Below are 26,687 nucleotides of genomic sequence, written 5' to 3' on the forward strand. Positions count from 1 at the left end.
ATGCATTATGATTGCAATTCTACATTTCTGTTTATATTTACACTTTATTGTACTTTGTTTGATTAAGATTGTAATTTGTATCTTTTAAAGCCATCGACACTCATTCAGTTATGTCCAAAAAAATCATTTGAAAGAAAATAAATACCAGAACTGAATGCAAACTTTTTTCCTGTGTGGTCTGTACCACATATTTTGTAAATTGTATGAATTTTAATTAATTGGTTATTTGACTGTTGTATTTATTGTTTTAAGTGAATTGTGTTAAATTTGACTCTGAAAATTAAGGGGAATACATTATGTGCATTCTGAGGTTTTTAAATATCAATAAAAAATCAAAACAGTTTAAAAATACAGAGTGATAACCTGTATCAGATACTAGGAAAACCTGAGTTTAACCTCAAATACATGGCAACTTTCATTTCAGCCTCACGTGCCTCTGAGATTCAGCGTCTATGAAACGTTGATGAAACTAAATGCAAACCCACCTCTAGCAGCATGTTGAGAGCAGCCACAGAGCTCAGCTCATTGAAGTCTATCAGCGATAGTGCCAGCGTTCTCAAGAAACTTCCATCTGTGGAGGAAGCCAAGTGCAGCGTTAACAGATGTGTCACAATCAGAGGTAAATACTACTTCTCACTATTCACTAAATAAGAAACTTTTAATCCCAACATCTTCTTTTTTCATTTAAAACAGGGGTGTTAAACTTATTTTAGTTCAAGGGCCAAATGTGGACAAGTTGATCACAAGCGGGCAGCAGGGTTTAGGCGGGAAAACAGTTTCAACATTAATTTAATTTGAACTTCCAGTTATAAATCAGGCATAAAGGATATTTTGGGTAAATTGGGGAGATTTTTGTGGAATAATTTGAGAAAAATTGCAGGATCTTTGGAAAAAATGATTCATTTCAACAGCTATTTACAACTGAATGATTTGGTCATGATTTCTGTCCTTTTCACTCTCTCCTGCGGGCCAAGTCGGATGCTCTAAAGCAGTGTTTCCCAACCTTTTCTGTCTCATGTACCCCCCGATCCCTCTTTTCAGATTAGGAGAACCCCTTCGTCACTCTAATTTAGTAACATTTCTTATTTTATTTACATGTTGTTAACATGTTGGCCTCTGAAATCTCCTACAGCTTGAAAATGTCAACCTGTACGTTTAATGCACACTAAATATCACTTTTGTGCATTACAATTATTGCATATCAGAGAATATATATTTACCTCAATTTTAGTAATGTGCATAACATGTTAGTAACAATTTAGTAGGATATTAAGGCCACAATAATGCTTATTCCATTAATGCCGTTTATTGTCAATGGGTGGAAAAGCAGTTGGATGATCATGTACAGTGTCTGAAATAGGCTTAAAAATGACTCAGCATGTTGGAAATAGATTCATCAATGTTTCCAAGTACCCATAGGGGTACACGTACCCCTGGTTGGGAACCACTGCTCTAAAGGGTCGGATTTGGTCCGCGGGCACATGTGGTTTAAATTATTTTAGAAATAAGGCATTCATATAATTTATCATAGGAATTGATTAACAAAATAATGAAAATATTTACACCCATTAATGACAGACAGACCTACGAGTTTGAATTTGATAGATATTAAATTGGTTAAAAAGAAAAACAAAAGTTGCATTGAGGATAGTTGTAAAGCCGTTTGTCGGCCGGCCAGCGTCATCTTTAAAGCTACAATTTTTTTTACTCATTTGATCGTAAACAAAAATTGTTTAAAATTTTTTTTTCTTCTTCTTTTTTTGTGATCTCGTCTCAAATCAGTCAGGCAATAAGGGGGTCGTCGACAAATAGTTCAAGTTATTGACAAAATGAACATTGCCTTACACTAAAGTCATTGTATAACATTAAATTAACCAGTTTCTGTATAGCATGTTCAGGTAGAATATTAAAAATGAAGGTGAGTTTATCATAGCATTTTATATTTTTTCTACATGTTATAACACTGCCTTCACTGAGTCTTGCATTTTGTGGGAAGAATCGCATAAAAATAGCTTAAAACTACTTCACCCCTTAAAATAAACATGTATAGCTACAATAAAAAGGAAGAACAATCTTTCATTCCATAATCAAACACAATTATTGTTGAATCACTTGTTTGAGTTACACATTTTGTTGCTCAGATTTGCACCAATTTGATCAGAGAAACTAGGATTTAATAATAATTCCTAAACTATTTGTATTATTTTTTTCCTGAATGACTGAGATGTTTTACTTATTGTTTTATTCAGCAGACCTTTAATGTTACTCTGGAAGAGTTGGGGTAAAATGCCGTTGGGGGCCAGCTGGTGAAACATGCAGCGCAGGAACTGCTTGGCTACGCCGGCAACATTCCCTGGGATCAGCATGCTGCAAGTCACATGGGAGAATGTCTCACATCTATTATTCAACTCATCCATGAGCACAGCAAGTATCTCAACACACGTGGGTGTAACTATGCTATGAAGTCTCGTACCTCTCGGCTTGGCCAGAAAAATTGGCGCTCGACGCCAACCTGAGAAAGGAGGAAGAAGTTCTGAATCAGGGCTATGAGTGAGTTTTGAAACTTTAGTTATAACCCTCCTCAAATATTACAAACATATTTTACCCTTGGGGTCAATCTGACCCCAGGGACACAAGTTTTATATACTGCAGATAATACAGCTTGGGCTCAAATTGAACCCAGAGGCAAACGAATGCATGCAAATTGAAAAAAACATAATTTCATGCTTAATCAATTGTACCCACCAAAGTAAGAGAAGTCATGAAATATGAAGCAAAATGGTATGGTAAACATTGAATGGGGTCAAATTGACCCCAAGGATAATAGATAACTATTGTGATAATTTCATGCTTAATAGAAAGCACCCATCAAATTAGGAAAATCATCAAATATGAAGCAAAAAAATAAAGTATTATTTTTTTTGAATGATGACATGCTGCATGGATGCAGACTGCAGCAGGGATCATTGAAGCTGCTGTACCTGCCCACAGACTGCATGATGTCCAGAAGCATCGGGGCAGCCAGGTCTGGGCTGAGGTGAATGAACATGGAAAGAACGACCACGGCGAGGCCGAGGGTCTCCTCGTCGTACTCCTCCAGCACGGCCGCACAGTCCCGACACCTGAGGCACGGTGGAGCAACGCAGCAGGATAAAAACACTTATTCTGACTGACACAGCTGCAGGTTTGACTCATTCATTCACCGGTCGGACATGGTGGTTGGCTGCTCGTCGATGAACTCTTCGGGCGCAGGAACAAACATGCTGACAGTGCTCGGTGCTGAGAGAAGGCTGGTCTTTGTGGGACCTGTCAGTAATGAAACAGACATAACAAAACCTGCTGTTGTTTATTTTATGTTCTGTTGTTTTTTATTTTAGTTTGTGAATAAATAAAATAAAAATAATTTAAAAAAACCTGCTATTGTTTATAAGTTTAAAAAAAACTTCAAGTGAAAATGTATGCTATTTTAAAATATAATAAACAACAAAAATTGTAGGACTAAAAGGTTATTGGACAAAACTGGGAAAAATCGTTACTTTACTTTACTTTCTATTTTATTTAAAAATAAATAAATACAATATTTTTTTTTTTTTAACTCAAAGTTGCGAAAATTATAATTTCAAATAAATAAACAATAAAAAAAAAATTCTGGGAGTCTATCTAAAAAGTTCTTGGACGAATCCAAAAATAATTTGAAAACTTCTGTCAACATTTTGCTTTTGAAATGATCTTCATTGAGCCATCGTCATTCCAGTTTTCCAACAACTTCACAGAATGAGAAGAAATGCTGAGTGTACTGACCTGTCTCCCACGGACAGATGTTGTGTGGTGCACTGGACTGATGTTCCAGCTGTCTTTTCATCAGCTGGCTCATGGTTAGCGCTCCTAAGGATCCCCGTTTCACTTGTCGATACTGAGCTAGAGGTCAAGCACAAACGTAACAGCTGGATTGTGTGCATTGAAACGTGAAAGATAAATCACCATCGATGGGATAGATTTGCTGAGCTTTTAGCATTCTGCTCATCCAACTGGAATGCAAAATCACTGTAATCGTTTGGAGTGAAATGGATAAAATGTCATCATTTTTACAATGAGTTTGGTACTTTGTTTGGAGCAATTTAACAGATTTAAAACATTCTAATGGGTACGTCAGAAGGCAGACAAATAAATACTTGATAGTAGCGATGCACGATATTATCAGATGATATTGGCTTTAAATTTAAGTATTAGACATTGACATTTCAGCCAATATAATCAACAGAAAACATAACTGGCTTTTCTTCCTTGATCAGCTCAGAGATATCTTATACGTAGATGCCTCATTGCCTGTGGAGCAGACTGCAGGAATGTTTGGAAATCAACATTTTCAGAGTTAAATTATTCAATGAATTTATCAGTTTCTGAACATTTTTTTTCCGTCATTCACAGCTATAGCAAGGAACGCTGTTTTTACCACTAAAATACACAATTTAAGTTTGTAGTAACTGTTCTAAGTAGGATAGACTGCAAGTATCTTAACTGTTTGGTTTAAAAACAATAGTCATGGATACATTTGACATGTTTTACATTATGTACAAAAAAGATTTTATTCTATTTTTTTATTTTGCACAAGGAATATTTAATGATTACATTATTTTCTGCTTTATCTTGTGTCTACATTTGCCAGCGAGCCAACAGGATAAAGAATATGGAGAATAATTCTGTTTGTTTATTCCACTACAGAAACTAGATGATCTATGCAATTGGGTGTGTGTGGGGGGAAATATATTGATATTGCAAAAGTGAGTAACAAAATATCAGCATTTCGCTTATCGGCCACAAATCCAAAATCATGCATCCCTAATTTATATTTAATTACAAATTCAAACATGTAGTAAAGTTTTGGGATCCAACTGGACACTGAGGAGCGATGGCTATTGGCTATCCTATCACTATCGGCCAAATGAGGAACAAAATATCGGCATATCAGCCAAAAAAATAATCCAAAATCGTGCATCCCTAATTGATATTTAATTAAAATTTCAAAGATCATGTAGTAAAGTTTTGGGATCCTACTGGACACTGAGGAGCGATGGCTTGTTTCAGGCATGGCAGCTTCAAGAGTTGGAGCGGATGCAGACTCTCGAGGCTTTTCCAGAGAAGACATTATTTTGTGATCTGGAAGGGAGCACGATTCAAAGAATCAGTTCAGATCAAAATAATAGTATTTCTTACACGTCATTATCCTGTGGTATTAAGTAGGGCTGGGCAATATATCGAGATTCAAGATATAACAAGACTTCTATTTTGGCGATATAGAAAATTACAGTATCGCCTGATAATGATATATTTTTATTTTATAGCTTATTTTGCATTAGAAAAAACTCGTTTTTGGAGTCGCTGCTTTTGCTACTTCTCAGAACAGAATGAAAAATACAGATGGATCACTGAGTGCGTCCTAACCCAGACCTTCCCCTAAACAAGCCACACTACAGAACCCACTAACAAGTGCTGTCTCTGACAGAAGAAAAACTAAAGTGACACATATTGTGCAGCTGTTTGTCAATAAATAGGCACCAGTGCTATGTTGCATCAGCAAATTTAAGCCAGAACTGTCTTTTTGGAAGATTTTGTTGAGAAAAAAATCAAGATTTATATCGTATATGAGCATATTGAGAAAAAATATTGAGATATGAGTTTTGGTCCATATCGCCCAGCCCTAATATCAAGCAACATTTTTAAGATCAAGTATTCTGGTCCCTCTGACACACTGTATGCTCTTCGTGCTCCTTACCAGCCTCCGTGGTGGGTTCTCCGCTCAGCTTATCAAACGTGTTGAAGGAAATGTCCAGGTACTCCCTCTGGATGGCGCTCACCGCTATCTTCCTCTCCTTCCGCTGACGAGGGACGATCTGGATTTTGAACTCGGCTTCGTCGTTGTCCTCCGTGTTTTCAGGTTTCTCTTCGTTGTCCGCTTCGTCTACCATGTCATCGTCTTCCTCATCATCGCCATCCTCCTCCTCCTCATCGTTACTGTTGCTTTTGTGGCTTTTCTCCGGCGATAACGGAGGCTCTGCATTGTCTTCTGGGATGTCAAGAAAGACGGTCCTACCAGAGGGGCTTGAACCAGGTCCGGTCCCGTGAGTCACGTCTTCATGTGTCAGGGATGTGTCATCGAGCGAGGTGTCGGGAACGTGAGGAGTCTTCCTCAGCAAGTCTCTCTTCTGCTTCAGGGTCATGGGGCTTTCGTGGCAGACGGTCTCCAGTCGGTCAGGGATTTCCAGGGAGGTGCTGCGAGGTAAGTTGTCACGTTTTGAGACCTCATCCTTAGCTCCTTGTAGGTCTGTGGTCTTCTTTTGACTGGAACAGTCATCCACACTCACCTGAACCACAGGGGACAGCCTCAGGGTGTTGCTGCTTGCCGGGGAGGTCGAGAGCTTTGGACTGCCGTTGAATTTTGAAGCCATGATGGTGGTCAGGTCAAACTCCTCGTCACTCTCCACTATCCTCAGAGGAGGCAGCAGTTCAAAGACCAAGGAGTCTGTGTCGGACATGGACAGCAGTGAATGTTTCTCTGGGATGGAGGTGCAGTCGGAGGAAAGGTCAATAAGGTCTTGATCGTCCTTGCTTTGAGTAGATCCCCTTAAGGAGCCCTGATCAACTTTATCGTCAAACGTCTCCATGCAGCTGAGGCGAACCTCTGGAATAACGGGCTTCATGTTGTCGGACAGGCCACCCCGAGAGCCCCGCCGATAAACAGGCTCCACCCCTTCAACACGAGCTGAGAACCCATCGGAGGAGCCTTTACCGTGGTTCCTGCCATGGGACGTTCCTGAGGACGGAGGCAGGGCTACAGGAGCCGCCTGCAGGTCACACCGGTCGATGCAGGACTTGCGCCGATGTTCGTCCAGGCTGAACAGGATGGAGTCCGTGTTGGAAATGTCCAGAGACTTCTGCTTGTGCATGGCCTGCAGACGCTTCTTTCTGGTGCTCTCCTCTCGCACGCAGTGAAGTATGCTGTCCTGAAGGGCGCTGGCTTCACGGTACTCTGACAGCTCGATCTCACCTAATGCACAAATACAATAATTCATAGTTGTGAAAGCAGAAAATTAGCTTCAATCCAAAACATATCCTGCAGAGGGAACCTAAATGGATGCACTGAAATATTGCACTTGACTGCAATAGATTCTACTTCTTACTTTTTTTGGCATTCAGCTCCACTGGTTGGTACTTTACAGACTTGCTGCCACCAATCCTCTTCAGACGGGCAAAAAATGTCTGTGACTCCTTGTTAGCTGCACCCGTCGGTGTGTCATGGACATCCGACTCATCGAACACACTGTCCTCCTCTATTACCAAGAAAAATATGAAAAAAAGAAACACCAGTGCAAACTTGTTAATATAACAAAACACAAACCAATTCCTAATTCACAAACTGGTTCTATCTCTGGAGCTTGCTTGGTACTGTACACGAGAACAGCCTTGCTTAACATTGTGCTTGAAAAATTTAAATAAATATTATTTGTATGAGTTTTTCCCCCAATTTGTACCTTTTTTTTAAATAATTTTTACCCATTTAAATTTTGTTGGGATGGGAAGCCATTCTCCAAAAGGGGGCGCAACAGAAAAATCCAGGTAACAATTAGTTTAAATGACGAGCACGTGAGCAAAAATTTCACCAGAATAGTTGTAGTTCCGTACGTATTTTAACTTGCAAATCAATGCCTGTTTAGTCCTTAGCAGTGTTGGACAACTTCACTTTTGATAGAAACTAGTACTGTAACGCAATATATTTCTAAAGAAATAGAGCGGTTACCATTACAATATGGTGCGTTTGTCCGTTACTTTGCTAGCTGCAGTGTACTTCCTGTTTACAGTGGTCTACATATTTTTTCGAGATGCCGTGCCAAACACGGTAAAGCAGTAGAAGAAGAAGCATTGTCAGCGTGTTTCTGTTTACATCACGTGCGGCAATCATGGTGAGTCAATGCAAGAGCAGGACGAGCTTCTCAGAGTGGAAATACGCACATTATTTTTGTCTCCAAAAGATGCATCAGTGAAGCTAAGCTAACGCTGCGACTGGATTTTAATGGACTGACTGTTATCCAGGAACAGGTCAGCCAAACTATTGCACGGTATGTTGTACCGTTGTACAGCTGCTGCTGATTCACTGCTAACAGCAGCTCATTAGCCTGATATGTTTAGCATTGTGTAGCATTTGTTTTTCCACATTTATTTTCATAAGCATTTTCAACAGCAGAATGTGTACCTGGAATATGCACAGCTTACTTTACATTACTGTGCTAAGGCTGAAAAATTACTGTTTTAATTTTGGAGCAGCTGTTTTGTGCTTTATATGCACATCGTTTATGGTTGTTTTCTAGCAGTTGATCAACAGTGGATTATTATATTATTACAGCACTAATATGAAGATGTATGGACACAAATGGCCCAAAATAAATAATACATTCTTTAATTCTAAGTAACTCAAAAGTTACCTTTCCCAGTAACGCATTACTTTTTGGTGTAAGTAATCAAAATAGTAACTGAGTTACTTTGTTAATGAAGTAGCTAGTAACGGTAACTAGTTACTGGTTCTCAGTGACTTAAAGTAATGCTCTTCATTTGCTGTGAATACTGTCTACAAATATGTAAGCTTTTAGTAATGTGTAGAAACTTGCGTTCATTGACAATAAACACAATACATTTTCATTTTATTACATTACCGCTACTTTGGAATTCAAATATTCATTAACAGGATAATTGTTCTTGTTGCTCACCTTTTTCTTTCTCGCTATAACGGCTCATGTTGGAGTTGTCGCTGTACAGAGGTCCAGCAGTGGCATGGGGACGACAGCTGTGGTACTGTGCATTCAGTGTGTTGATGGTGATGTGAATCAGATGCACGACCACTTTACTGCCATCCATGTCTCTGTAGGGATACTAAAGCACATACAAAATGCACACCAGTCACATATTTTCCTTACAATTAAAAAGACAAATCAACAGCAGAATGAATGATTAAAATTGTTTCAAATACCTTGTAGAGAATAACTAACAGAGCTTTGAGCCACATCTGTCGGATGTGCGGCTTCAGTGCCCACAAAGAGCATCGAGGGGGCTGCTGAAAGTAGTGCCTTAGCTGGGGACACGTGCAGTACTTCAACACTTGAACCACAAGGGGTAGCAGCTGCTTTCCTAGACCGATGTTATCGTCCATCACCTGGAGAGAATAACAGGTCACAAGCAGACAGGACACACGGTTTTTTAAAAAACAAAATCCTTTTTTTTTTAAGTTAATTTTTCCTCTTTATTTCTTCTTTCCTTTTTTATTTTTCTTCTTTGATCTCTTTTTTCTTTTCTTTTCTATTATTGCAATTAAATAAATGCACTTATTGTATTGCATATAATTGTGACCATTACCAGCCCTCCCAAAGGAAGTTTAAGAAAAACTTTATTAAACGAAGAATATGAAAAGAGGGCAGTGTTACTACACCTTGGTGAGGGGGAGGGGAACAGGGAAGAGGGAGTCAGGGTAGGACATTGGAGGGGGTGGGGAAGAGTCGACTATTTTAAGGTGAGAGTGCAATGTGATGTTACAGTTGTTCATATTGTGCTTATTGTGTAATCAAGTTAAGACCAGTCTGGGGACAAGTGTGGAGAAATTGAAGCTGACACAGCACTTAGCTGAAGTATAATGGTTGTGGCCATGAATAGAAGAAAAACTATTTAAATTGTGGGTTACACTGACACAAGAAAGGGTCAGATGCCCAAACCAAAAATATTAAAACCTATATTTTCATTGATTAGGAAATCTAACAAGGTAACCAATAGATAGGAAATAAATTAGATGATAAATATTTGTTTGTAATGTATTTTACAGCTGATTTTAAACCCATTATCATAAAAGATGCTAACGCAAGAGGAAGATTAACTTTTATTTGATAATTTTTTTCAGGCTCAGTAATAGGAATTACCTGTAATTGAACTTTAGTAATTGAGAATGTAATTGTAATTGACTGTCTGAGGATAAAAAAAAATTGTAATTTAATTGTAATTGGAAAAAAATGCTGCTTGCTGTAATCGTAGTTGAATTGTAGTTGAGTAATTGAAAACGTAATTGTAACTGAAAAATGTAATTTGCTCCATCCCTGGTAAGTCAGTCACCTGTGCGATGCCAGCAATGAAGGCATTAAAGCAGGTGGAGGTGCGCATCTTCTGTGGTGCGATCATGAAGCAGCCGTCCTGCTGGTCGTACCCCAGCAACACGTACAGGTGACGCTTCACCGTGTTGAAAGCCTTAGCGCTGCTGATGTCTGCCTCAGCACTGCTTTGGTCTTTGGCCATGAACTTCATGAGCACCATGATCAGCTGGTGAACCGTCTGGTGGTCGATGCCGGCATCCTCTGGGAGCAGGTCTCTGATGATGGTGTCGTCCTCCAGGGAGGGGGGCTGGCCTGGAGGAGGAGCTAAAGTGTCAGAGGTCAAAGTGCAGGAAAATGTGGCGCTGCAGACAGCGAAGAAGGTTAATCTGGGCAGGATGCAGCAGGTGAAAGGAGGAAAGGTGGAGAGAAGCGATGTATGAAGTTGCACTGCAGAGGTTTTCAACTGATGGATCACCACTAGGGCTGGGCAATATATAGAGATTCAAGATATATCAACTTTTCTATTTTAGCTATGTGAAAAATGACAATATCGCCTATATCGAAATAGATCTCTCATTTTTAACTCTTGTTTAACTTGTACGCGTTTTTAATATTATTCTTAGAGTACAGTCCTTCTTTACAATTTTTCTTTATTTCTGACATGAGCTTATTCTGTATTAAAACACTTGTTTTAGGAGTCGCTGCTTTCAATACTTCTCAGAACAGCATGAAAAGCACAGTTAAATGGATTTCTAAATGCGTCCTAACCCAGACCTTCCCCTAAACCAGCCACACTACATAACTCACTCACACGTGCTGTCCCTGAGGAGAAAAGGCAAAAGTGGCACATATTGTGCAGCTGTTTGTTAACAAATGTGCCTGTGTGGCATTTTTCATCAGCAAATTTCACCCAGTATTTTCTTTCTGGTAAGACTTTATTGAGTTAAAAATATTGAGATTAATATTGTAATTCACCATTTGGAGAAAAAATATTAAGATATGAATTTTGGTCCATATCGCCCAGCCCTAGGAACTCTTTTTCAGCGTGTGTGCATCGACGAAAAAGATAAGAACAAGAACCAATGATTTTATTTTGAAGGGGATTATTAAATGCGTCATATATTATTATACTGAGCTTTTCTCAAAGCTCTTTTTTTTATATATATACATATATATCCAATAAATAGTTTTGAGAAAATAAAAAAGTTTTTAGTTATCAGGTCCTAAAGCCAGAACAGTTAGAGTTAGAATTGATATATTATTTACCTGGCAGGACATTTTCTATCATATCTCCCAGTGTTGGTGCAGAGTGCTCTTGTCTTGTGAGTCTTAAAGCTAAAATCATAAATGAGAAATATTATTTAGCAGAGTGTACAGAGGTGGCAACATAGTGAAAATCTCATCTTTGTGATTTTTTTAGTCAAATGTGTGCACATTTCAAACTAATAAAAAACAAATGAATTAGCACTTTAAAGTTTGTTTTCATCTTCACCCTAAACACATTTGATGACATTTTCATGCATTGCATTGCATTGTGGGATGTGGAGTTGTGTTTTTTTTTTTTTTTACTTCGTTCTAACCGGGATTTCTTGTGTTTTTGCCCCAGACAAGGACAGTGATTCGCTTGACACTGTTTTTGTTCTAGTTTTGTTGTTAAATAAGGTAAAATGACTTCTGTGCACCCGTCTCTGCGACTCCACATCCCACAATGCAACGCGCAAAAATGTCAACAGAAGGAGCGTTTACAGGGAAGGTGAAAAAAAACTTTCAAGAGACAATTTCAACCTTTTATTTGAGCAAAAGATCTTCACTTTATTGAGCAATGAGCCCTATACTATGGAACAAATATCTGACGAAAAAAAGGACAATTTTCCAGAATCTTAACACAACTGCCTGTAAACACAAACAGAACAAAGATCTTCCTATTTTTAATAGTTTATTGTTTGTTTGGCTAAAAAAAGGCAGCTAACTCATTACTGTAAAGGTTAAAACACATAAATATGACAGAAAATGGCAAAAAAAAAGGGTTAGGGTTAGGGCACTTTTTTTATGAACATTAAGTCATGTAACATTGTGTAAATCACTTTAACATGTATCAGTGCACATTTCTTTTGACTAATTGTTTTTTGTTTTTTCACTAGATTTGACTTAAGACAAAATGTGACAAAATGAAGTCTTGTACTCACAAAGTCGATTGCTCAAGGACTCAGGAAGTGAAAAAGCCCGTTTATTCTCAGACTGGCCTCCCTTCACACTGTCACGGAGCGATCGCACACTTTTCTGTTGATTCCTGGCAAACCGAGCCCGTCGTATCTTCCACATCGCCGCGTCGCTGAGGTTGGCGACATTGGTACGCACGGCTGTGATAGCTGTTATTATGAAGAGACAAATGGAGACGTGTTGGGCTGCTGTGAAGGTGCATCAGCTCTGAATAAAGACGTACTTGTGGGAAAAGGGAACTCTTTGTTGCAGTCCAGGTGCAGCTGAGCCTCCAGAGATAACGTGTCGAAGCGGTTGACGAAGAATTCCCAGCTCAGAGCTGGGATGTCTTTCTTCAGAAAGTGCAGCAGAAGGAGTTTGCTGAGAATTATTGGGCGATCCCGCACCACGGTGTCGAACTGGAAATCCAGACAGAGACACAAGCCCTGCAAAAAGCACATCACAAACACTTTAGGGGGAAGAATGGCATATTCAGAGTCAAAATCTGAATCAGAAGTACTTCATTTATCCCAGGGGGAAATTACTTGTGTTACAGAGGCTCAAGAAATATTACAAAAAAAGAATAAACCCTAAACAAAGAAAGAAAGAGAAAATAAACACATACATAATTCAGTAAAAGACTGTTCATTAAATAATGATTAAATACAAGTGCACACATTGCAGTTGAAAAATGTAGTGTGTGAGTGAGTGTTGGTGGTGGCTCACAATGGCAACTGTGGCTACAATAGTAGCTTACCACCACTAAGTGTGGAGTGAAAGAATTATCCCTTAATTCTATAAAGCAACTTTGAGTTCCCAAAAAAGCACTTTTATAAAATGTATGTGTTATATTCATAATCATAATCAATAATGTGCCCTAGTTTCCACTTCCACGTATAATTGTTACTTAAAGTATGTAAGTTACTGATAATATCCAAGAAATAAGTGACAAACATCAGTCCCTTCATCTAAATTTCTTGGATTATGTGACTGATTTTTGTTTTACCAGGGGAAATTTTGTGGAATAATTTTAAGGAAATTGCAGGATTTTGGAAAAATGTTGAATTGTTTGAACAATTTGAGATTAAAACTGACTAATATTGTTGAGCTGAAGCTCAGAAATGGATTTGAACTCCACTTCCCAGAGTGCACCTGTAAGAGAAAACGGGCTGCTGGTCACCTGATCAGTATTAATTACTGAGTTAGATCACCTGAGAGGATCTGTGAGAAGCTCAGTCATTCAAACATACGACTTCAGAGGGAAGACACACCGAGTTCATCAACCAATGGTCGGTGAAATGTTGATCTATCGTCATGGTTTTTGAAACTCTGCTTAATATCGAAGTAATTTAACTAAATTTTAGATTAAAAATGGAACATTGCACCATTGATTTGTGTTACATGAGTTTGCACTAAGGCAACATTTCATTTAGAGTTTGGAATATTAAAAGTATGAAATACAATATGATAACCCAAATGGTTAGGGTTCAGTAAAACTTTACTGAAAATGTGTCAAATGTATATAATAAGATTTTTGTTTGTAATTTAAAAAGGCTGTTAAAATGTATGACATGTTTAAAATATAAACTTTGTTTATGCCTTCAAAGATTTACAACCTAATTGGAAAGACAAAGCCAAAAGAAAAAGTGATTTAAGTTGGAAATCTGAGTTATCCTTGTGTCCTTTGAAGGTTGAATAAGAGGTGGACGTAACAACTCTCGTGAAATTTGGGAAAACTGTGAGACCTGCTAATTTTGTGGAATTTCATTTAATTTGTGTATTTGGAGAGGCTAAGAAATCTAAAACTGAACTATTTTGTAATTTACATAATTATTCATTTTTTCTCATTTTTGGTTTCTCCCACGGGCCAAACTCGATGATCTAAAGGGCCGGATTTGGCCCCCAGGTCTCAAGTTTGACACGCAATTTAGCTTATGGCAGGATAACAATGGAATAAAGCACATCAACATACTTTTTTTATTTTTCCAGTTAAACTTGAAAAGCAATTGTTTGAATTTTAGTGCCATGACACTAGGTTATCATCTTTACAAATGAAATGGTTGATTATGTCAAGCACTTTGAGCTGCTATGACTAAGTGTGGGTGTAGGGCACCTCACCTGCAGGGCCGGCCTCTTGATGGTGTCCAGCAGAAGTCTGGCTCTAGTTGCCACAGCGGGGTACACGTCCTCCACGGTGGCCAGGAAACAGCAGAAAGCGTGGGCCAGCGCATATTTCAGCAGGTGATTCTTGGTGACGGCGCCGATGTCCAGGAACCGACAAAGCACCGCCACCTTCTCCACTGCAAGGAGATCAAGACATGAGCACAGAATTCATCTTTTTGTTTACCTGTACTTGACATTCATACAGTGCACCATAATAAGGATGTACGAAAAAAGTATTTTGGCAATATATCGCGATATTCATCCAAAAAATGTCCAAAAAATTTAATTTTTTGAAAAAAAAAAAATTTAATTTTTTTTTTATATTGCACAAACTTTTTTCTTTTTTCATCTTGTCATGTTTCATTATTGCAATTAAATAAATGAATTTATTTTATAGCATAATTAATTGCATGGGCTAACTTTCTTGTTAAACTACCTCACTCTTCATTGTGTTTTAGGAAGGTGATTGCACTTTAATTTCATAAAACATTCTGGGCACTTTTATAGATGTATGTGGTTGATAGTTTGATAAACATACCACTTGTTTTATATATTGGTAATTTAATTACAGTTATCGTTTACTTGTTCTCGCAAGTTTACAAAAAATTAAATAAATTGCATTTCATACCATTTTGCTCTTGTAAAGTTAAAAAATTTCATTGTTATTGCGATGTATCGCAACATTTTTCATATTATTTAGTGTTTGGATATATTTGAATAATCTCATCATATCGTCAAATTTATGGCAATGCACCAACTGAAGCAAAAATGACCATAATATCCACTTTTTTTTTTTTTTAACCTGCTTTACAAGATTTAAAACACCTAATCTGGCAACCCTGGATACCAGATGTTACTTTGTTAATCCAGTTCAATTTACATCAGAAAATGACAATATAGCCAATGTAATTCCACTGTTAGATTAAATATATATGTTCACGTGAGCATGATATCTTGTGAAAAAATAAAGTGAAATATTTGCAATAGCATTGATAAAATATTGTGTTCAAAAAGCTACAACTGCGTGGACACCAACACTGAGGCAATTGGTTAATGCAGGGGTGTCAAAGTCATTTTAGTTCATGGGCCAAATACGGACCAGTTTATTTTAAATGGGCTGCAGTTTTTAGGCTGGAAATTAGCCAGTTAAACATTATTGTGCTCTAATTTGCACTTCCACATGTAAATAAATGATAAAATATGTTTGGCACTGATAATATCAAAGTAATAAGTGACAGATATCAGTCCCTGCAGAATCTTCACTTTGATTTCGTGACCAATTTGTGTGTAATTTGGGAAAATTTTTGTGGAATATTTTTGAAGAAATTTGCAGGATTTTTGAAAAAGATGAGAATTCTTTTAATGATTTAAGATTTAAAAATGACTGCCATCATGTGACATAATCATGGAGGAAAATGTGAACCCTGCTAATATTGTGGAGTTTTATTAAATTTGTGTATTAATTTGTATTAATCGACACAATGATTCGTGGCTTCTCTGATTTTTTTTGCTTTCGTGCTGTGGACCGAATTGGATGCTCTAAAACAGTGGTTCTCAAACTTTTTAACTATTTAAAAACAACTACAGAACAAAATGATGGAATGAACGAGAGATAACACACATTTTAAAGAAATATGTAAATAAGTGGAAAGAAAAAGTATTTAATGCAGTGGATCGTCACTCCATTTTAATATCAACAATTTCTGGCGTTATTTTCTAGAATTAGTTTTTGATCATGTTTGAGCTCAGATATATTAATATTACTGCATTTTAGGTGGATTTATATTTCACAAAGTGAAAATATGAAAATACAGATGTTTAAGATTGTGTGTTTTAATAATAAAGAACAATCAGAAAATTCATTAATCTATTTGAATTTTTCAGAAACTTCAGACCCCATTTAAACTCCAGGCGACCGTACATGGGATCCCGACCCCAAGGTTGAAAAACACTGATTTAGGTGGCTCTTGAATAGATTTATTTCCATAGTTTTTGTCATTTCACACCTAAGGTGGGACCAAGACTGACTAATTTTCAACACACTCTCTCGCTCTCAAGCCCCTGTGGTGCCATTGCGTACCCCCATTTGAGAAACACTGCTCCAAAGAGCTGCATTTTAAGTTTGACACGTGGGTTATTAGGTGATCAAATGTTGATAGGTCAAGTTGTGTAAAATTGGATCATTCCTGTATTTTGTGCTGTTTTCTTTTTATACATATTTTAGATTTTTTAAAATGAAAAACGTTTGCTTTTGCTCCTTAAATTCTGTGGTAGTAGTTTGAGTAGTTCCCCATTCTGACCACAAGATGTCAGTGTGTGAGTAAATGTCTGCAGCAGGTTTCACATCTTAAGATGAAATGACCTACTTTTACAAAAATATCTGTGCTTTCACATTTAAAAACTAAATGTTTTAACAGCACTATAACAGATGATTTTTTTTTTTTTTTTAAACTCGTTTTTCCGTGCAGAGATTCAAAAATGATTTTAGATGAGCATTATTCAGTTATATGCAGAGACCTATTTACAGGACCTAATAATACATACACAAAAGCCTAATATCTACACACACTGATAACTGACAGTGTGCAACTGTGTATCATTTTCCTGCGTCTATAAATCGAGTCACGGGACGTGTCCTCCACATCTGTCTCAAGGTCAAACTGCTTCTATCTGCCAATCACAAAGCAAGAAAAACCCCATTAATCTAGCCGCCCCCCTGTAACCATGGCAACACAATGGAAAGATGTAGGCAGGTAACATGATGGTGCAACATATAATGTCGATTGGCTTCCTAAAGGGGGCTCATTAATGCAGTGTTTCCACCACCGTTGGGGTCAATTACAATTGTAATTGATAATTAATTACAATTATGGAGTAATTATAATTGTTGCAATTTTAAAAAAAATCTGTTGCTGCCGTAATCGTAATTTTATTGTAATTGTAATTGCCATGAATTTTTTTTTTTTATAAAATTGTCAATTACAATTTAATGCAAAACTGGGGAACCATGTTACAGTTCTATACATATGTAGTCAATTATTATTAAAATATAAATTTAAAAAAGTTTCATGTCGAGCTCTCCCACATTTTACCATTTTAAAAATAATTTAAATCTAGGGGTATACTGACACAAAAAAAGCTCAGACCCACATGCCCACACGCCCACACCAAAAATATTAAAACCTATATTTTCAGTGATTAGGAAGCTTAACAAGGTAATCAATATATAGAAAATAAATTAGGTGATAGAAATGTATTTTATTGTGTTTTACAGCTGATTTAGGACCTGTTATCTAAAGAGATGCTAACAAAAATCTAATACAAGAGGAAGGTTAACTTTTATTAGGTTATTTATTGTAATTGAACTTAAATAATTGAGAACACAATTGTAATTGACTTACTGAAGATAAAAGAAATAGTGATTTAATTTAAATTGGAAAAAATGCCAATTTTTAGTCGTAGTTGAACTACAATTGAACATGGGTAATTGAAAACGTAATTGTAACTGAAAAATGCAATTGACCCCAACCGTGGTTTCCACCACAAATGCGAAATAAAGACCATTTTGACATTCTAAAGCCATCTCTCACCAGCTTCAAATCGAATTTTCCAGTCTTGGCTGTTGAAGTTGGTGTTGATCAGATTCCAGAAGATGTCGGCCCCATGGGAAAGCGACAGGGCATGGAGAAGCTGTGGCACAGCGAGGGATGCCAGCTGGCAAAACTCTGATTTTAGCATGGACCACAGGCTGAAAACACAGACGTCACGTTAAACATGATGTGCATGTTCCTTTTTTTTTATTTTTATTTTTTAAAGGGAACGGGTTCCCATGTCATGGCGGGGTTATCTTAGGTGTTAATTGAACTCACCTCGGGATGAGCATCTTCTCCTGGATGTACGCCAGAAATTGGGGGTGATCCTTGCGGGCGAGGTACAAACACTCTCCATGGAGACACAGGATCTTCAGGCAGTTCAGCATGTTGAACAAGATGTCTGGCTCCTCAAACTTAGACATTTCCTGACAAAGACGAATGAGATGCATGACTCAGCATCGCATTTACGCTTGAATAAATTCCCAAGAAGCCTCTCAAGTTTATTTCAGCCTTGGCTCTCGTGTCCAGTTATTTAAGCCTCCCGTTATCCTCAAATATTACTCAAATAACACATTTTACCCTTGGGGTCAATCTGACCCCAGGGATTTTTGCCTCCAGAAAATAATTTTCAGAAAATAATTGACCAAGTATTTGCATGAGGTACTTTTCTTTGTTTATTAGTTAAATACATAAAACACCGCTTGATAATGAAACCTTGACTAGGTCTTTAGCGCCACCATCAGGCTAAACATTTAAATTAGAATTCATTCATTTTGAATAGTTTTCATCCAAATCTTCTCAAATTTACTGATAACCTTAATGACCCCAAGCTGTTTTACACATGCAGCTAAAACAGCTTGGGGTCAAATTGACCCCCAGAGGAACACCAATGCGTGCAGTATGCGTTCAACACATTGGAAATGTTTCATGCTCAATCAATTGTACCCATCAAATTAGGAAAAGCCATGAAATGTGAAGCAAAAAATTAATAAAGTTGACTTGGTTTTTGAATGATAAACATTCAAATGGGGTCAAATTGACCCAAAGTATAATAGCAGGGTTAATCAATAGACCCATCAAATTAGAAAAAGTCATGAAATATGAAGCAACAAAATAAATTAAGTCAACTTTTTAATGATAAACGTTTGAATGGGGTCAAATTGACCCCAAGAATAATAGGATGGTTAGTGTAAATACCTGCAGAATGGTGTATATAAGCTTTAAGGACATAGGGAGCTGCTGGTAGGAGAACTTATCGGAGCTGTTCTTCCAGGCTGGAAAGGAAAAATAACAAAATGAAGAGCATCTATTTTATAAAATAATGTTTTACTTCTGATACACACATGTGTTTTCAGGTGATTCGTTGCTGGGGTTGTCCGTCTTGGTGCCGCTTGGATTGTCTCCTTCCTCACTTTCGTTCTCCACTCCAAGGGAGAAATCAGGTGGAGATGATATCAACGTTTCCTCCAAACTGTCGGTGGGTTCCTGCACAGAAAATGTTAGCAATCATCCTATAACTTTGACACAATGCAGTCGTACCAGACTAAAAGAAAGACTATATTATGCTGAGGTGGAATTTTGATGTTCCGTGCAGAAGAATGCAGTGTCTCACCACCAGGCGTATCTCTTCCTGGGGGGTGAGCCTCTCCAGGAGCTCACAGCCCAGCTGGTAGCACAGGATACTGGATTGGCACAGGCTGCACTCCAGGGCTTTCTCGTCTTTCTGACAGGTGTGTGAGCCCCCCCACGGGGCCTGGAAGACGTTGTTGATGATGCCCACGATATCTTTCCCCAGGCTGCTGTCTAGACCCAACATCACACCGTCGTCCTGAAGCTCCATCTGAGACAATAATGCAAACAAGGTAAACAACAACAGCAGGAAAGTTAGAGCGGGATTTAATGATCTGTGGTGGTCTGCTTTTGTATAAACCAACAAGAATGACTTTTTAACGATTTCAATCAATTAACCATCTTTAAATGTTTATTTCTAATGAAACGTTGTGACATATGTGTTTGAAGTGTCGCAAATAGGATTTTGTTAAATATACTAAAGATGAGGTGTTTCGAATTGATTAGTTAAAAGTTAAGGTTTCTTATATTCAGACAATTTTTTTTAAAGTTTTTTTTTTTTTTGGTCAACTGTCAACTTCCAGTCTTCCTCAGAGGCGTGTGCTGATTGCTTTAATGCGTCTTTGTGAGTTCTTTCTGGGTGTGGCCAACTTGACAGTTCTGTCAGGCTGGCTGTGCCCTCTATCGCCCAATGGTCTCTAGAGAAGAGAGTCCCACACCTGCAATCAGCAGATGTCTCTGAGGAAAACTGGCAGTTGAGTTGACCGTCGAAACATGTCAGAAGATTAAAAAAAATAAAAATCCTGAAAAAAAAGTTTTGAATAAAAGAAACCTCAACATATACTGTGTTCCATGTTGAAACTTAAGTATTTAGTACTTTAAGTTAATGTTGGTCATTGTTTATTATATCTTTCCTTTTAATTAAAGTGAAACTGTGAAATTTTAGTATTTCAGTGTAAATCAAACTGGCAACCCTTAGATAGATCCTCAAACAGCATGATAAAAAATGCAATAGAAACAACTCAATAACACTGGTAATCATCAGCTTATCAACATGTGTTTCAATAGGAGCAAAATATTTAGTTTTTTAAATAATTTTTAAAATAGATGGTGAACTCAAGATCATTCCAAACTTTAACACCGTAAACAGAAATGCATCTTCTTTTACCATTTGTTTCTAAATTCACCTTTTTTTCCCAAAAATAAAAACCCCTCTTAAATTATATGTTCTTTCTCTTGGTTCAAAACGTGATTTAATACCCAAAGGGAGGCTTTTATTTCTTACTTGGAATAAAATGTCTAACACTTTTTAACCTTACTATATCTATAAGTTTTATTGTTCTAGATTTTTAAACAGTTTGTTAGTAGTTGCTCGGAGTTCCACTTCATGTATTATTCTTAATGCTCTCTTTTGTAATTTAAGCCCTTCGGTTACTCAGTAACTTGGAAGTAGCTTGCGGTTTCAGAAAATTTGGTGACTCACTGGTTTATAGATTTTAAAGGAAACATGAGTTCTACAAACTAACTCCATGTAAAAATGCCAGAATTAAAAAAAAAAATTTGGAGAAAAAAATATTTTTTTTTATATCACCTGCTTTAGGATGAGGTCAAACATGAGGATGAAACACCCAAGGTTCATGTCATCATCATCACAGTCCAGGTCTAGAGCACAGTGACCTGCTGCATGACCCAGGTTTTTAAAGGGGCTGCAGTGCAGGGGGCTGCGGAACGGGCTTCTGAAGGGGCTGGGGAACGGACTGAGGGTGTTGTGCTGACCTCGGCGTCCGGGATCAGACACCACACTCACCTGTGAGGAGAAAAAACGATGTCACTGTGTGAATTTAAAAAAACAAAAACTAAAAGGCGTCAATGCATCTCTGATGTTCTCTTCCTCCGCAAGTGGTGACTTGTGAATTTTAATTAATCAGCACCACAGTCAAATTCAATCAAGCTTTGAAGAGAACTATATTTAGATATCGGTGGTTACCATGGCAACATACTCTGAAGAGGAGAAAACAGAAACAAAGAAGAGCAGGAGTTTGACATAGGGAATGTAACATAACACACCTATACCGTATGCATGTACTTAGGCCTGGGCCACACATGCACATTTATTAACAAACAGCAGCACGATATGTGCTACTTTTGACTTTTTTTCCTGCAAGGGACAGCACGTGTGAGTGAGTTCTGTAGTCTGGCTTGTTAAGGGGAAGGTCTGGGTTAGGTCGCACTCGGCAATCGTTCTAACTGTGGTTTTCATGTTGTTCTCCGAAATAGCGAAAGCAGCGACTCTTAGAATGAGTATTTCAATACAAAATAAGCTGTAAAATGAAAATATATCAATTTAGGCAATAGTAAAATTTTCAATATCGCCAAAATAGAAAATCGATATATCTTGAATCTCGATATATTGCCCAGGCCTACATCTACTGTATATACTTAAACTAGCACTGAGTTGTCTTATTGTGTAAGTATACAAAATAATAATGCTCACCCTGCGAGCCCCGGTATTGCCACCGACATCCGAAGCACGCGCCTTTCTCTGATTGGCCAGTTCCTTCAAAGAGTTAACGCCATCGGAGAACATCCCAATGAGCAACTGAAGAGGCACCACAATGTCCAACTCTGACAGCACCTACATGAAAACAAGGCACACCAAATCAACAAAATGTGCATTATCTACTCAATCATCAATGTTTAAAATGAGTTTATCACAAATATACAAATCATGTATACACGATAAGTCAGTATTTAAGTCTAAGTAAGTCTATATTTGATACATCCAACATACTGGCAACTATTGTACAGCAACAGAGCTAAATGAAGGGTTTAGGGGACTTGCGGTAGTAGAAAACAAGCTTCTTAAAGCATTAATGCATTTACTGCCTGCTCCAAATTATTTATACCTAAAATGATAAAAAAATGTTTCCTTAAGATTAATTAATCTATTTTAATTCCCATTTAATATTATTTGATGTTAACCAACTCCAAGTGCATCATATTTATTTGTTTGTTTAATGGATTTTGGCAAAATTTTAACCAAAGATAGACCTTGTGCCATGGAAAATTCCATTAAATTGCAGAGGGGATCCAGATCAATTTACTGATTCTGGATCAGTTTCAAAATTAAAAAATTCCAACCTCTCATTATTGGCAAAATTTTAAAAATTCACATCTCTGTTTCTATTTGACTCATCTTTAAGACATTTCGTTGCGATTTTTCCAAACAATTGGGGTATCCATACATTTGGACCGACTGTATCTTTATGAATGAGAATAGAAATTTCTCACAAGCCTTTAAAGTATATAAATTATCATTGTACCATGATCCGGATCACTGGTCTAGATAACTGTGACTATTTGGCAAAGAGGATATTTGGTACTGGAGGTTTGTGCTCTCTGAGTGCTCTTGTGTGTTATTTTGTTCTTAGAAATTCATAAACTTTGGATTTTCTAAGGAATAGATGAGATGCCATATTATATAAAGGAGATGTGTGACAGGATGAGGTGGCACAACATCAATGAATATAGGTGTCACACAGCATGTTTTATCCACAGAGACTTTGTGCTATGTGTATTTTTAATTCAACTTTAACTGTGAGTGAATACAGATAATTATGACAGACTGTGAAACTGATCCAGGCTTTTAGAGCAGCAAGCTGTGAGTACATATGGGACAAAAGGTGGAAAACCCTCAGTCCTCCTTCATTCTCGCTCCGTGACCCAGATCCATATTCAGTGGACTCCCACACTCTGCAACAACCTGTTCAATTCACACGCGCCGTGGACGCAACCACAGGACGACACTGGGACGCGTTTGTTGTTGTTGTTGTTGTTGTTGTTGTGTTCGTTCACTCACATGCAGCCACAGCAGAGCCTGGACCTGAACAGATGCTGGGTAGCCTGAGAACCTGCAGCTGATGAAACCAAACATTTCCTCCATGGAGAAAGGCAGCGGGCACAGCTCGATATCAAACATCTTACTGTGGAATGACACAACAAAACAAATGGCCCTGATGAACGTAGTGGAAACCATTGTGTAAAGAGCACTGATATATGCTACTCAAGTAGAAGTACTGCTACGTGATTGAAATTGTACTCAAGTACTAGTACAAGTAGGTCATACATAAAAAAGACTAATCATTACCATCGTCGTGTCACCAATTGTCACTGTTGGCCCCGCCCCTCCTATAAAAGCTGAAAGGAGGGACTAGTTTTCCTCCTATCACAGCCCTCAGTGAGCATTGATTCACTGCTCCAATGCAAACTCCATGCTCTGAGCAAGGCAGTGATGTTTTTGACTAAGTGCTTCTATAAAGAGCAGATTCTGGTCTAATCAGAGGGTTCATAAAGCTATGTGTGTATGTACAGACATAGTGCGTGTATTTCCATCTGTGCATAAACTTCTCATTGCTGTGTGTGTCTCCCTGGTTTACATGTGTGTGTGCGCATGAGCCCGCGGTGTTCTGAGGCTCATGGTGGGAGTAGAGAAGGGACTGTTTGTGATATAGTGTCTGTGGTAGTGTGTGTGCTTATGCTTGTGGGCTGTGTATTGTGTGTTATAGTTGAGAAGGCAGCGCTCTGTCACTGTGCAGCACTGACCGGCAACCTGAGTGGGCGTGTCTTACTTGGAGCCAGGAGTAAAGCCCATAATCAAGGCATTATTTTAATTTCCCCCCTCGTGACAGGTCAGCAGAAAGCAGGGGTTTAGTTACTCTTTAAAGGGCCCATGTTTCGCTACATCAACTTTTCTGTGCTTTAAACATCATAAAAGTGCTATTTGGGCCTCAAAGTGTTTTTTTCATTGATTCCCTCAATAGTTAGTTAGAGGGTGATTTGCTCCTTTCTTACTGCAGGGCGAGCCCAAACACCTCGCTCCAATTTGATGACGAGTTCCCACTTTGATAACAAATTTGACATGGCACTGAGATGAAGAAGCCGCGCCTCCAGGAAGCTGTCTGCCATGATTGACATGTAAACAGACACGCCCACGAAGGTGAGCATGTCAGCATCCTTTGCACAGTGCTATGTATGTCATTTCTACAGTCTACGTATGTATTGGCGAACGCCCCGCCCCCACGCTCTGTCTCGTGTTTAGAAAGCAGCATGAGCTCGGCTAAGAAGTGAGTGGGAGGAGGGTGGGCAGGCCGTCCTCTGGCCCGACGTCATCGTGCGGGGAGGAGGAAGTCGGTGTCCAGTCTATAGACACTCCCACTCATGAATATGCATAAGTAGGCCACAAATCAGCCTGTTTGTGTAGAGTTGCTCAGAAAGTGACTTTTCAGAGGCTAAAACTCTGGAAAACAGGCGAGTTTGAGAAAATAAACCTCAAATACTATGTTTTTGGGGTTCTGGGAACAAATGGAGATCGGTGAAAAATAGCATGATATGGGATCTTTAAGTACAAATAAAATTACTGATTTAGAAATATACTGAAAAAAGTACAAGTACCCATAAAAAGCAACTCGATTACAATAACTTAATTACTTCACCTCCACCTTCACCTCTGGTGGAATCGTGCATCCTTTTAGTCTGTTACGCAATGTGTTTGTCCCAGTGTTGCTTTGTGTTTGTGTGAATATTCAAGACCTGTTATTACTACTCATGTCTCACTTGGGCATTTTTATACATTTTTCTGTGTTTATTCTCTTTCTTTCTTCCATAAACAAATATGACTAAAATTGGCCTTTTTTAAAATGTATATATTATTACAATCCCTCTGTGTGGCTAAGCAGAGTGATGTGAACGTATTAAGGAGATGGATGTACCTGAGCACTTCCCTGAACTCTTTGAGCTGGTTGTCAGGCACCTCGGTACGGATGGACTCCAGCCACTCGGGCATAAAGCACTCCCACAGCGGCTGACTGATGACGTTGTAAGGAATGAGACACAAGATCCGGTTCAGACCCTCCTTAAGCTGAGTCACCGTGCTACATGACTTGTCCCAGTAACCTCCCACCTGTTAGAAAGAAGAGCATGCAAGGATTAAACATCTGATTCAATCCACTGAGGCAAAGTATTAGGATTATGGATGGTCAATTGCTTTATTGTGACGAAAAAAAAAGTCCGATTTTTTTTTTGTATACAGCTTTATAACAAGATGTTGCTTTTGTCTTTATAGAAAATAGAGAAATTATTAAGTTATAAATACTAGGGATGGGACAATATACGATACTGGGCTCACGATAACGATACAAGGCAATACTTTTGGGAAGAAAAAAAAGACCCCCAAAAATTGCAATTGGAAAAATAACCATGCTTTTATGACTAACTCAACATATTTACATACTTTATGTATGATCTTTTGACCTCTATAAAGGAATATAAGTAATAAACAACATAAATAAGATAATTTCCTATTTAAAGTGTGAAAGCATCAGAGCAAAAACAAGGTTCCAGCACAGCAAGACTGATGAACAACAAGGCTAGTGTTTTGATACTGCAAAACATGCATTTCTATTATTTATTTCTGTTGTATTGTTTGTATTGCACCATATTTCGGTTAATATTTATTTTCTTGTATGCTGCTCGTCCCGAGAAACCAATTTTGTTTTTATGGAAACATGAAAATGACAATATAAAACCTTAAACCTTTAAAGAGGTGCCACGGTGCAAATAAAGATGCAAAAACAAAGACTGGCAATTCATGCCAGTCTAAAATTAAAACCAAATCATGTCATCATGACAATCTTCCAAAAAAGATTTCTATCTGTGTATGAACTTTGCATAACAAGTGTTTTAAACACCAAACTGCTGTTGAAAATACACGTAGCAGGGATGGAAATGTATTCCCGATACCTTGACAAGTGAATTTGTGACGATTTAATATTGCGATATCTTGTTGCATTATATATCGTCCCACCCTTATTGGATACATGTCTTTTGACTGTGAGAGGGTGAAACAAACAACTATTTAAACATTAAATCCCAAAAATTGTCAGTCAAAAACTGTCCTAAGGATTTTTCTTTTTACTCGGCTTGGACTGACAAATTGCTAAACATTTCTGGCAACAGCATTTCTCGGTCAAAATGATCTAGT

The 26,687-nt window shown here is 37.9% G+C and overlaps 1 protein-coding gene across 6 annotated transcripts in view; it reads right to left on the reverse strand.

Moving 5' to 3' along the window:
- Positions 1 to 26,687, reverse strand: part of unc79 (unc-79 homolog, NALCN channel complex subunit) — a 59,206-nt gene that overhangs the window by 11,161 nt on the left and 21,358 nt on the right. For 4 of the 6 annotated variants that reach the window (XM_028437164.1, XM_028437161.1, XM_028437160.1 and 1 more), the window contains 25 exons: positions 25,417 to 25,607; positions 23,508 to 23,631; positions 22,143 to 22,283; positions 21,240 to 21,455; positions 19,692 to 19,919; positions 19,423 to 19,564; positions 19,277 to 19,353; positions 18,356 to 18,504; positions 18,077 to 18,234; positions 14,442 to 14,623; positions 12,568 to 12,769; positions 12,311 to 12,493; positions 11,391 to 11,459; positions 10,147 to 10,436; positions 9,020 to 9,202; positions 8,760 to 8,922; positions 7,179 to 7,328; positions 5,774 to 7,045; positions 5,056 to 5,157; positions 3,802 to 3,918; positions 3,204 to 3,306; positions 2,982 to 3,122; positions 2,474 to 2,512; positions 2,255 to 2,367; positions 486 to 571 (listed from right to left, as the gene is read on the reverse strand). In XM_028437164.1, coding sequence (XP_028292965.1) covers positions 486 to 571; positions 2,255 to 2,367; positions 2,474 to 2,512; positions 2,982 to 3,122; positions 3,204 to 3,306; positions 3,802 to 3,918; positions 5,056 to 5,157; positions 5,774 to 7,045; positions 7,179 to 7,328; positions 8,760 to 8,922; positions 9,020 to 9,202; positions 10,147 to 10,436; positions 11,391 to 11,459; positions 12,311 to 12,493; positions 12,568 to 12,769; positions 14,442 to 14,623; positions 18,077 to 18,234; positions 18,356 to 18,504; positions 19,277 to 19,353; positions 19,423 to 19,564; positions 19,692 to 19,919; positions 21,240 to 21,455; positions 22,143 to 22,283; positions 23,508 to 23,631; positions 25,417 to 25,607 — 4,821 coding nt within the window. The remainder of the gene's footprint in view (positions 1 to 485; positions 572 to 2,254; positions 2,368 to 2,473; positions 2,513 to 2,981; positions 3,123 to 3,203; positions 3,307 to 3,801; positions 3,919 to 5,055; positions 5,158 to 5,773; positions 7,046 to 7,178; positions 7,329 to 8,759; positions 8,923 to 9,019; positions 9,203 to 10,146; positions 10,437 to 11,390; positions 11,460 to 12,310; positions 12,494 to 12,567; positions 12,770 to 14,441; positions 14,624 to 18,076; positions 18,235 to 18,355; positions 18,505 to 19,276; positions 19,354 to 19,422; positions 19,565 to 19,691; positions 19,920 to 21,239; positions 21,456 to 22,142; positions 22,284 to 23,507; positions 23,632 to 25,416; positions 25,608 to 26,687) is intronic. The other 2 variants (XM_028437163.1, XM_028437162.1) reach the window with 2 other exon arrangements.

This window comes from Gouania willdenowi, chromosome 22 (assembly GCF_900634775.1).
Source record: "Gouania willdenowi chromosome 22, fGouWil2.1, whole genome shotgun sequence".
NCBI classification, from domain to species: Eukaryota; Metazoa; Chordata; class Actinopteri; order Blenniiformes; family Gobiesocidae; genus Gouania; species Gouania willdenowi.